Raw genomic sequence first — 12,500 nt, 5'->3', positions numbered from 1 at the left:
AAATACTGCATTGGCCATTTCTTAAAGTGTTCATTTCTTTACAAATAAAGCCTCTAGGAAAGTTCCTGTTAATGTTCTCTTCGTTTCAGCATCTCCAGGGTCAAACCACAGATGTTCGACCTTGAAATATCCATTTGGATCACTTTCATACTCTGTCAGATCCTATGGGATTTAGTACGACATGAATTCCATGATTACATGTCTAGAGAAATCAAAAAAATTACTCTAGAAATTTATTTACATTTTACATCAATTTTTCTCCAAATGTACCAGTAAAAATTGGTCAATAACATGAACATCTGAAATCCACATTTGTTGCTTCCTGCCAACTGTTGTAGTACCTGGAAATGTCATGACATGGGCAATGTTAGGAGCATGATTCATTTTTAAATTTCAGACTTTAATTCTCAATTAGCAGATCTAGATCTACAAGCAAACAGTAGTAACAGTGATATTTTGATCCAACATTTTCATTACCTTAAGCACATGTGGTGTCCGTTGGCTTGTCTTGGAGGGTATAGCACTAGCAGCACTTAGGTGATCCAAGAAGCTATTAAAAAAAAAATACAATGGTTAGCAAAAACGTGATATCAGTAACAATTTACTATTTTATGTTATCGTATCCACTAGCTGACAGTAATAATTATTACACTGTTGTACGTACCTGTTGATATTGTCTATTTCGGCATGCCTTGTATTGATATCCCATGTCAAGGAGTCCATTATCAGTAGGCGCCTTGACACGAATCAACATTTCTCTTTTTAAGTGTAAACCCCAGTGAATAAGATATACTGCAGGTACAAACAGTGAAATTATTTTCTTAATTAAGTTATATGCTAAGAATGCTCACCATGGGGTCAATACAGCGACGACCCAATGCAAACTGAAAATAATAAAACTTAATATCTCAGTCAGTTTCTTCATTGTAGCTGTCAGGATAACTAAAGTTTTATTCTTATTACAATTAAGGAACAGTATTTCTGACCTTCTGTTGATTTTAATAATCACATATCCACTGTTCAGGAGATTTCCCTGAAAAAACTTCTCTTCTGATTTCTGGCGAACATTTCTAAAAGAAATTGTCAAAGTGTGATTCATGAACAGTTTTAACCCATTGCATAAGAAATGTGTGTTGCTCCATACAAATAAAGTAGTCATCGTTATCATACCAGCATTAAGTATTCATTCCAAGTACTGTTTGAACTATTATTATTATTACCTGGAGGTTGTTTGATTAACATCCTGCTCCCCACATAAAGTGGTATTGAAAAATGTACTGACAATAGGATAACACTGGAGTAGTTGCCTGAAACCAAATACCAACTTGTTCTTATTCATACTGGCTTTTAATTAATACATTAAAAGTAGGAAGTATAATTATGTAATTATGCAAGCAATTTATCATTCATCAGCTGTTATTGACCATACTTACTTGATAGTGTTGAACAAAATAAATATAATTAACTTTTATGAAATGTCACATTACTTACTTGAACAAAAATTACTTACTTGAACAAAAACATAACTTTTGTGTCAGTTATCATAAAATCTGGTTGAACGGTTTCCACGTCCTCCTTGTATATCTCTAACCCAGAAAGTAGCAAACTCTCTGAAGGTGTGGCAGGGGTACTGTGCTGAGAGGATAACAAATCGATAATTTCATGGCATTCTAGTTTAGAAGGAAAGATGTTGAATTGGCATGTTTTGCCATCTGCTTCAGAGATGGTCCTCTGAAACGCACTGGGGACGTCTGAAGAGTTTATGGCCTCTACATCTTGTGATTCGTGTGCCCCTAGTGATGAATCTGTAAGAAAATCCCCAAGATGTAAATAAACAACTGGATAAATCCACTGACAAGATAATGATGCAAATATTTATAATACGTACAACCTGGCAATACTGGCCCAGATAGTCTAAGAACAGTCATCAGGAAGGGGAGGACCTGACCTATCCAAAACCTCTCTAGTTTGGCACACACATTTGAAATGAAGGTTACGTCATAGGGTACCTCAACAGAGAAGATTCCTTGCTTCGTCCACACAACAAACTGACAAAGTTTCAGCCCACTAACAAACATTTGAAGCTGAACTTGGAAATAGTATTTTGAAGTTGATTTCAAAGCAAAGCCATCACCATTTCTGATGCCACCAATTTCTGGGGTTAGGGAAGCTTCTTTTGGGTGGAGATCTCTGTGTTTCCAGGGGCATTTATATTCTACGACAGTGTTTGGCCAACCTTTAGAACACTGGCATTTTTGAATATTATCCACACTAGCTCCAAGGAATGCCTTTGACTTTGAAATCAAAAAGCCCTTAGCAATCAATTCCAGTTTGTGGTGGGTATGGCTTGCAACCCGCTTATATGCATTGCGAGCACTCTCTTCATGAAATAGCCCCCACTCTCTGGCATTTTGTGGTTCCATTGTTTTCTGCTTATGAAAGTGTAGGGATGTCTGTACTGATTCTATGGCTTGTACCAACTTTGTGGCATTTTCAGCACTATTTTTCTCAAGTGCTTCTTGCCGGGTGAAGACTCTCTTGCAGTTTGAGTTATGAACCCTGCCTTGTGTAAATACCAGTCATCACATTGCCATTGCTTTGTGGTGGTGCTCTCAATGTAGTATCAGAAATCGAATGTGGGCAAGCCCTATGAAACTCACCCCCGTAAGTTTAAATCCTGTCGAAATAGGAGTGTAAAACTATTAAGTCCCCCGCCAAATCCTAACAGTGTCTCCGTTGCATCATTTGAAAGTCCCACGCAAAAAAAGAGACCGACATTTTACGACGTTTATGTACATTTCACCACTCCATCTCACTATATGTCCTTATGTCCGGTCTGCTCGAATGTCCGAACTTTCAAGCTTTGTTTACATCAAAAGTCACGTGACACTAAACGTGAACGCTGACGCTCAAAAGGTGATTTTGTCTAGCAAAGCATTTCGACCCATGTAAGGGAATCCGGGAAATTTTTGCTAGTGGAATACGGAATCTTGGGCCTCCAGAATACAGCTTAAGGAATCCGGAATCCAAGTTCCAATGACAAAGTGCGTAATTCACGGAGTGGAATCAAGAGTCAGTCTTGGATCCCCGTACATGGGGCGAAAGTGACATTGCTTGTGCTCAAAATTGCCCCCATCGGTGATCGGTGATACAAGCGGTAGAATTCTACCCGGAGGGACCTATATTATCTGCTTCAAAAGTAGCTAACTTTCCTGCTGGCAAAAACCGGCCAAAATGACGAGTGCTCCCAATTCTTTTCTTCAGCAAAGGATATGCGAGGGATTTTTCGGACAAAATTGCGTCGCTTGGCAACGCCAATTTAAAGTACAAAATCGATCTGTAGTGTCACGAGAAAAAGAGCTTTACACTGCCTTTCTACTGCCTTCGTTTTTCAATAGTATATTTACAAAAAAGCTTCCGAGAAATGGCAATGCGTGTGACAAATTTTGAAAAAGGAAAAAAAAGCTGAGATTTTTTTTCCGTATGGATGAAATGTAATTTGTCTCCGAGGACAGAAATCCAGGCTTTAATTTGTTACCAATAGAAAAGTGTCAGAAATATCTAATATATAGCTAAGCCTAAAAGCGGAGCTCCTTGGTTATTTATTCTTACCTCTGAAAATAAAAGTTGTCGAATTGTCCGCGTTTTGATGTTTCCGGTTGCTGCTTTAATAATTAAATCATGCATTTCCTTTGCTTTCTTCTATAGAAATATTCATTGCTTAACTAGTGAATTCCACAGTAAATTTTACGCTAAAAACCGATATCGCATGAATCACGAAACGATGAGTGCGATGTACTTTGCAATTCACCAGTTTGGCAATAATTTTTTTCTTGAACCGCATGAATTTAAAAAAAAACCAAGCATACCCTCAGCGAGCGAATGGAAAAGGAAAAAATGCCATTTCAGAGTCAACTGTCAATAGCCAGCGAATAGGAATGACGCTAAAATTAGAAGCCATAAAGTTCATGGTCAAAGAAGAGTTTTACTGATGTACTTTATTCCACTTTATTTCTGAAAACAAGATCATTCACATTTTGATGTATTTCATTGAAACACGCCAGGTTGACTTGGTACAAGAATCGGCAAAATACGGCAATGCAACCAAGAAACGACGAACTTCAAACACGATCTGCTCCAACACTTAAATAACGTTAGGGTGCTTTAAACAATTTATTTACGAGTACTCATTGCGAATACGTGTTTATAACGTAAGAGCAAAATTCTCTTGTCACTGTCGAGGCACAACGAAAACCAGTTGGGCAAACCGATTAAAAAAGCACTTGTTCGCTCGCATTTAGAGCAAAACAAACAAACAAATCAACTTTTTCTATATGTCCAAAAGAATACTGATAATTGTTATTTAATTCCAGTTGTCGATAAAAATTCGATTAAGGAAGAACCGATTAAACCACTCTTACGACTACACTCTTTCTAGTCACGCACTCGCGCTATTTTAGAACAAATGAAAGTTTATACAAGTAGCCAATCACTGGCCAGCGTTTATCGAAATCGGTTGCTATGACATCATTCTATGATCTTGCAAAAATTGCCTTCCATGGCCGTCCAACCCGAGGGCAACTCGAAGGGCAAGAAAACAAGGAATTTTAGTCTAAACGACAAAAAAATTACACAGAAAGCTTCGTTATAGTCAAGCGAAGACATTTGGATTGTTTTTATGGCAAACTGTAAGGGATATTCATGTGAAATAAAGGTGAGCGTCTCAAAAGTTTTGTAATGAAATTTGTCTCCACGTGGCGTTATGAAACCATGGGCCAGAAACGTCTTTCCCACCTTCCAAATTACTTCCAAAACGTACTTTTTGCGTAGAATAAGCTTTTATAATGATGTTGTTGTCTTCTGATGGAATATTTCTCAATTCGGGGACTTTTTATGAAAAAATATTTATGACCGACTGGAAGCGTCTATTGCGTGGCCCAAGGTTGCCCAAATCTGCCCATAATTAGATTACGCTTTCATCGCCTTCGCTAAAAAAAATCGTAAAATATTTGCCGATATGGTAGATCAGTTTCTCTAAAACTTGGAATGGTGATTGCTAATGAATTTAGGAAAAACTTTCCTTCGGACGAAAAATTGCTGTGTTTTGCAAAAGAATTCGACGAAGAGAAAGTGAAACATTTTCGGTTGTATTTTATGTGCTCTAGAATGTTTACATTTGACAAGCGCTAGTATGCAAATTTTTACAGAAGGTATTAAACTGCAACAAAATATCTGCTGGCAGATTGTCAAATGAACTTTATTTTAAGCGTTCATTTGGACTAAAACGATGCAATACGAAGCGAGAAATATTATTTTGAGTCCGAAGAATGAAAAAAAAAAATTCGCGGGAAAAGGAAAATTAAAGGGCACTCACGTTCTAGTGCCCAAGGAAAGAATTTGTGGAGTAACTTCTTCCGCCAAGTATGAGCTATTACTGGTATTCTGTTTTGTCGTTGTCGTTCTCTTTCGCTCTCCTTTCGTTTCTGTTCTAGACATGGGTCCTCCAGGCATCATGCAACCTTACCGGAGCTTCTAAAGATATGCTATAAATTGCGATACAGAGAAAAACGCAGCTCTAAGCAAATTAAAAATAAACACTCATCTTTAAGTTTACATCCCGCCAACGCTTGACTTGAATAACTTCGTAGCCACCAGTGTGGACCACAGATATAATGACATGTGAAACTGGATTGAAACCAGCAAAAAATGCAGAATGACAACATCTTCCAAACCGTTTGCCACCTGAACACGAAAAGCATTGACTGTGTAAGAACTTTCGTTGATGTAGTATGGCGGTGTAGCCGCGTCGAGCCACAGAAAGCGCGCGAAAAATGAAGCCTCGTTTACGTTCAGGTGAGTTAACCTGGGTTGAGCCTGCAATCCAATCGAAAACCAGTACCTGGTCAGCGGTCACCTTAAAAAAAAAGAGTTGACCTTGATGAGCTCTAAGCTTGAGCCTGGGATATGGTCACGTGATAAAAGATAGATGTCCAATATCAAAGATGTGTGCTGTAAACTAGCATGATACTGATCACATTGGCATACATGGAGGGGTGGACGTACGTACGTACGTAAGTATGTACGGACGGTTGATGGCATTTTGGCTATAAAACCAAGATTTCTCGCATCGGTGGGTTACCATATTATTAATTGATCGGGTATGTACCAGTTTCTCTCAACAGGAAATCCTGCAGTTCTCTTTTCTTTTCCTTGCTTTAACTTAGATTTTACGTCACTAAGGTTAAATTTATCGATGCTTTTTATCTCAGTTATTATGATTTCAGTTCTTTAATACTGAACCCGGGACTTGCTTTTTACATTGCTTGGACGGTGGATTTCCTAAGTCCTTGATAAAAAGTAAGATGCTATCATAAGCTGCCTTAGTTTAAACGTTTCGGGTAAAAGACTTTGTCATAGAAAATTTTTTGATTTTGAATTAAATTCAAAGGGGTGCTAACACATTTTTATTGATCTCGCTTGATTCCTTTGCACGTTCTTCATCTGCATTGGCTCGTCACAAAAAGCGTGCGTCTTTGAATATTCATTATAGTGTAGTTCGCTGCATGTAATTTATGCAAAAAATTATTAATCATTTTTTACCGATCCGAAAAAGTCGCCAATCTGAAGAATTGTTTCTACATTTAATTGCTAAGGAAACCCTTACGAAAACAACTGCCGTGGTTTAAGGTAAGTCTCAGTAGTACACAAATTACCTTAGTTTAATTTCGACGGGAAAGAACGTCAGCACGTGTTGTAGACTAGCTGGTTCGGCGGCTCAATGAGCCAAAAGAATAAGGGTTAAAGTTTGATGGACAATACATTCTTATTTAGAAACCTGGATTGACTATTCAAACGAGAGGATGATGGTCAGATGCTTCAGACTGTCGGAGATAATATTTGGCAAGAACTGTACGCGGGGAGGGGTGTGTTGGGCTGTCCTAAGTTGCCTCTCACCACTCCTCTTTAATCATAGCAAAAACTATCCGTAAGTAATAAGGTCCACCAGAAAATGATCTCTCCTCTAATGCATTGTGCTGATGTTCAGCTCTGTAGGAAAAATAATTTAAGCTGACTTTCGAACTGATCCCTTGAATTATTTTATACAGGAGTCCGTTAGGAGAGAGTATACTAGTTAACTATATTAGTGGTCAATCAAAGGCTTGTTTCCAGCAGGTTTTTCACCCAATAGCAGGCTTTTGTTGTATTTGCACGAGGCTGCATTCATCTAAATTGACGGCGTAATATTTATTATTAAATTGTATTTATTGAATTGTATAGTTTAGTCGGTGTTGTAATTTTATTGCTGGTTGCTGTAGTTGCTGGTATGTTAGGTGCAGAACTGGCAAAAACACGATTACATCATCATCATCATCATCATCATTATTATCATTATCACCATTATCATATACGTTACCCAAAATTAATGACACCCAAAAATTTGGCCTGATATAACTTATATTTGCGCGACATCTTGTCGCAGGTGTCTTGAAGCTAGCATGCAAATGAAATTACTTCGTTTCCATGATTTCCATGGTAACAGCTATTCCGATAGATAACTTCTATCAGTTCCCATTAGTGTTACTAAGGAACACCATTGTTCCGAATCATACTGGTCCTTTATACGTTAATTAGGAACACAGTTCCCTTGTAGGCCACGAGAAGTTCCGATTTTATATTTCTTAAACGTTTTCTTTTTTTCTGTTTTTGTTGAAAAATACTCTCTGGTCTTTATGACTAGCTATCTTGGCGTGTTTAGGCAGGCCTGGGCGAATTTGAATAAATCGGATAGATGGTTTGATTCTGAACAATTAGCAAGGTGTCCAAGATTTATTGTTCCTTTTTTTTTTTTTTTGTTTTCAAAAAAAAAAAGCATTCGAAAATAGGCAAGTCGAGGCAGGTAGCGCAAAAACCCCAACTGATTGGTCCACAAACCGCCAAGAAACATACTTAAAATTCGAAGTCGCGGGTACGTAAACGTTGATTTCCAGATTCAAAATGAGCAAACGAAGAATTACAGAGACAAATTGGTCAAAAGTTCCAAGTGCATCTCCAAAACCGAAGAGGCTTCACTTGGAAGAAGACGATTTAGATGGTTTGTTTCATTGTCCAGTGAAAGATTTTAACCATGATGGATTTGTGTCTCAAAGAGGTTGCAGAAAACACGTTAAGAGAAAACACGGCTGGTTCATTTATTTTGATGAAAAACCCCAACACGTCCCCAATCAAGAAGAAACGAGTCCCAAAAAGGAAGAAAACGACACAAGTCCAACCCTCACAGCAAGATCTGTACCTACATTTGATCGCTCAAGTGTAATCGTGGAAGAACTTCTGTCTTGGCTAACAGGGAGTGGTGAAGGATGCAAGAGTGACCGACAAGCGCAAGAAATCGTTAGCAAATGTCTTAAGTTTCTAAAATTCTGTTGCGAGGACGAAGAAGAACTTTCTCTGGATATAATTGACTTTAGTTTGTGCTCACCTAATCTACTCTTCAAATTTGTTGATACAATGCAGGACGAATGGAAACTTGGGCACGCAGGGCGCATTGGTTATTTAGACGCCATTGCCGAACTGATGGATTTCAGGAAAGTAAACGGGGCATCCGAGGTTGTGTTGAGGGGTTTGTTGTCTACAGAAACCTATCTGAAAAAAGTCCTTAAAAAAGTTTAAAAAATGATGCGATTGCAGTGGACAAATGAACTCGACATAGACACCTTAGAATCCAAGGGACATTGGGCCACACTAGAAGAGCTTCTGGAGGTTGTTAAGCGCTACTTGCCACGCTACGAGAACGTTCTCAAAGCATGCAAGGATAAACCGGGTACAGTATCTCCATTGGAGTTGTTCTTTGCTGGAAAATTACTTGCAGTAAGTCGGTTTATCGAGGGGGACAAGGATCACGCCCAATGACCTACCAGTATTTAACTGTTGAAATGGTGCGCTCAGCAAAGAACAACGATGGATTTGTCGATAAGAAAATGTTTTAAACAGCAGGAAATTAAAATATGGCTTAGACTTTCTTTTCCTTACCGGCACGAGCATGCAGGTGTTAGATGACTACATCGACCACATTCGCCCTAACCTAAAACCAACTTGTGACTACGTCTTAGTCACAAGAAATGGCGGCCAACACAGCAAACTCGGCGAGCTGATGAGCAAATTGGTGTTTGACGCGATCGGAAAATACGTTCACCCTACTCGTTACAGACAAATAGTGGAGAAGGCCAGCTCCAAGAAACTTAGTAGTTGGCGCGATCCCCGAGGATCAGAAGCATAGTTATGTTGTGGCGAGAGTGCAGTATCAAAAGCAAAGATCCCGAGAGGTGGTGTCCAAAGCGCACGAATATTTGAAATCACTTTATGGCGAGAAGGGATCTGAGTTAGAAATGGATCTCCGATCAAGAAATTTAGAAAAATCCGTGTCCTCGCCTGAAAAAGAAGAAAATAACGATTGGTCGACCCCTGAATAGGACAACGAATCAGTCTTCGAAAACGCTCGATTCTTCGAGAGGAAGGATAGTTCTACTATTCACTCCTCCAGATGGGACTTGATCGCCGCATCGGTTCGGAATGGGGCAGCTATTCTTAGAGATCTACAATACTCGTCACATTTGTTGGAACACCCATCCCCGTTTCCCCCTTCCTCCAATGTTGATTTCCGCAAATACTACTAGTCGCCCGAAAAATTCTCACACAACATTGAATTGGGGGAAGGGGGATGTGGTATAAGCTATGATCTTGTAACACGATGATTCTGACCATTCGCTAAGTGTTCCAACTAAATATGTCTAGTATTGTAGGTATCGGAGAGGCTGAATATTTACGCACGCATGCGCGGACGGAATGTTTGAAGACGAGACGAGAAAAATATGCAGTACCTCCAGACGTGGCGCTGGAGCGTCGTACCAAACGAGTCACCCCGGGATTTCGGCCCGTGCGATCGCTTTTGGACGCAGTTGGCCCTTCGCTGCTTTCTGCTACCGACCTCGCCTCCCGGTACGGCATTGAGGGAGGGATATGTCGGCCCCTAAACCATATGAGACAAATCCCATGCCTACTCACAGCTCCAAACCGCCCTTCTCATTACATTTTAACGTAACATTTCTATGGCTTATATATTCAAGAGAAAAGTCATTTCACCTGTCATATGGTAAGCACTGGAGTCGCAGATTACGAAGTGCACGCATGCGCCCTGCCGAAGGTAACTTACATGCATGCATAAAACTTTATTTCATCTCGAATTTCAGAATAATATCTTCGAGACATTACAGCTAACATACATAATATATACAGATACATAACTAAATATTAAATAATACTTAAAGATATATTAATCAAAACGAAAAGTCGCGGCCCTGGATTAGTTTAAAACCAGTAAATTCAGTGGTACGGGAAAAATCAGGTAGCGCATTTCGCAATGTACTTAGCTAATACGTAAGAAAAAGAACTAGGACCATAACTGGTTGTTCTAGGTTTATTGAGGGACAGAATGTAATTTCCACGAAGATCATGCGTAAGAAGAGAACGGGAGAGAAAACGTATTTTTCATATATGCAGGACAAGCCTTTTCTTTCTTTAACTACTTTTATACAATAATATGAGGAAATTTTGAATGCGCTTATTGCATAGAGATGTAGAGTTTGACTTAAGTGGTACGTAAGAGGACAGGTAATCGCAAATATAAATCTCATTACTCTCTTATTTACATTATACCGTTTCTTTCACAAGAAATTACGAAAGGCCAGGCCGAATTTGCTATGATAAAAAGTCTACGTTAACAGCACGCACCTGGCTCGGCCACCAACCCCACAACCCCAGAAAGCACAGAAGGAGAGAGCGTTGGAGAGCCGGCTTGACAAGACAGATCAGACTCAAACTCAGGAGAAATATTACCAATTTTAGCGGAACCTTCGTTAATATTATCTTCACTATCGGTACGGAGTTTTTGTTTTCTCTTTTCAATACCCTTAGCATCATCACTAACGTCAAGTCACTAACTACAGCATCATTATCATCAGCAGGAATTTTCTCATTCTCATTAACACCATTTTGCAAACTATTACTCACATCATTCCCAAGTACATTAAATTTTCCATTTTCAGTGTCATTACTTCGCAGATCATTACCATGATCAAGCAATTCACTTTCAACAACAGCACTAACATTTGTTTTACTCTCTTTAATTACAGTACTTTCTATATCACTAACAAACGACCAAAGGTTCATTAGTGACGACAGGACCACTAACGGCACCATTAACAACAGCGCTAGGAACAACTCTATCTTCCATAGAGCTAGGCCCGAGTCATCCCGTGACTTCGGCCCGTGCGATCGCTTTTGGACGCAGTTGGCCCTTCGCTGCTTTCTGCTACCGACCTCGCCTCCCGGTACGGCATTGAGGGAGGGATATGTCGGCCCCTACGTTAACTACGTTAACTACTTTAACAGTCTACGTTAACAGTCTTTGTTAACAGTATCCGCCTAGAAATCTTCTTCTCGCTACTTTTTCCTCATTTGATGAGGACCAGTCTCCGCTTGCCTCCTTCATGCCCAAAAGGAATTCTGGGTAATTTGGCCGTTCCATGACAAAGGAAGAACCCCGATTCTCATTTCATAGATTTCCTTATGAGCGTGGAGCCACCCAGTCCTACCGACAAAATACAGCATCGATTGAAGTTTTTAGCTTTGAAAACTTGCTCAAATAGTATCGGTAGGTCCTGGAATTCGTCCACAGAAAGGCCAGAGAGACGATTTCACTGATGCTGTGAACGGCCATGTTTACAACAGAGCAATTTAGGCGTTCCAGTCTGCAGGAAATCATCTCTCACCTCTGTCTCGAGAAGACCAGACACGCACGGTTCTTACGTTACGTTTATGCCCCTGTAGAATCAACCGAAATCTCAACTCCTTAACCAGCATCTTAATAATTTTGGTAGGCTACAATATTGTAGATTTTCGTTTTAAAAAGGGACGAAAACCGAACCCTCTTTTAAATCGCGCAACTAGCACGTTTTGTTCGAAATGTAAACCATAGGAAAAAGGTAGGTTGTAATGAAGAGTGGTAGAATCACAGCTAATTTTCGTCAACCTAGGTGTTTAAATAGTCCAGAAATGACATTTCATTTCAATACTTAAATAAACTGCAGCAAACGATTTTCTTCGATTTCGGGTTAGAAAGTAAATTGAACAACATCTTTGCAATCATTTCGTGAACTGTACAGGTCAAGGCGTATAAACAAAAACTCCAGAAATGACATACACTCTTTTCTTTTCTCATTTCAAAGGCGCTGATTATTCAATTGATGTTAAATTGATTGAATGTGGCCTTCTCGCTCTAAAGACAAGTATTGCAAAAGGTTGCCAAAAAAATTCGATTTTTTTTCTATTTCATGTCTTGTACAGAATCGCGAGCGTCACTGCTGGCATGGTTGAAAAAAAAAATTACAATTCTACCCTTCTTCGGTACTGGTGTATTTGTCTGCAGATAAGCGTTTTCTTGAATG

The 12,500-nt window shown here is 39.3% G+C and overlaps 1 protein-coding gene and 1 pseudogene across 4 annotated transcripts in view; one reads left to right on the top strand and one right to left on the bottom strand.

The window, feature by feature from the left end:
* LOC137982550 (uncharacterized) overlaps nt 1-5,789 on the bottom strand; it is a 6,214-nt gene extending 425 nt beyond the window's left edge. Inside the window, exons 1-7 of one of the 4 annotated variants that reach the window (XM_068829667.1) lie at nt 2,661-5,789; nt 1,511-1,805; nt 1,221-1,307; nt 987-1,070; nt 852-884; nt 478-550; nt 1-162 (exon numbers count right to left, since the gene is read on the bottom strand). The exon at nt 1-162 is cut by the window's left edge and continues 425 nt beyond it. In XM_068829667.1, the coding sequence (XP_068685768.1) occupies nt 31-162; nt 478-550; nt 852-884; nt 987-1,070; nt 1,221-1,307; nt 1,511-1,545 (444 nt within the window). In that variant the 5' untranslated portion in view covers nt 1,546-1,805; nt 2,661-5,789 and the 3' untranslated portion in view covers nt 1-30. The other 3 variants (XM_068829666.1, XM_068829665.1, XR_011118739.1) reach the window with 3 other exon arrangements.
* A 2,206-nt stretch (nt 5,790-7,995) lies between these two features.
* LOC137981784 (uncharacterized) lies at nt 7,996-9,467 on the top strand (annotated as a pseudogene).
* The last annotated feature ends 3,033 nt before the right edge of the window (nt 9,468-12,500 follow it).

The sequence above is a fragment of the Montipora foliosa genome, chromosome 13, assembly GCF_036669935.1.
Source record: "Montipora foliosa isolate CH-2021 chromosome 13, ASM3666993v2, whole genome shotgun sequence".
Taxonomy (NCBI): domain Eukaryota; kingdom Metazoa; phylum Cnidaria; class Anthozoa; order Scleractinia; family Acroporidae; genus Montipora; species Montipora foliosa.
The sequence above is the reverse complement of the archived record's forward strand: the minus strand, read 5'-3'. Positions and strand labels throughout refer to the sequence as shown.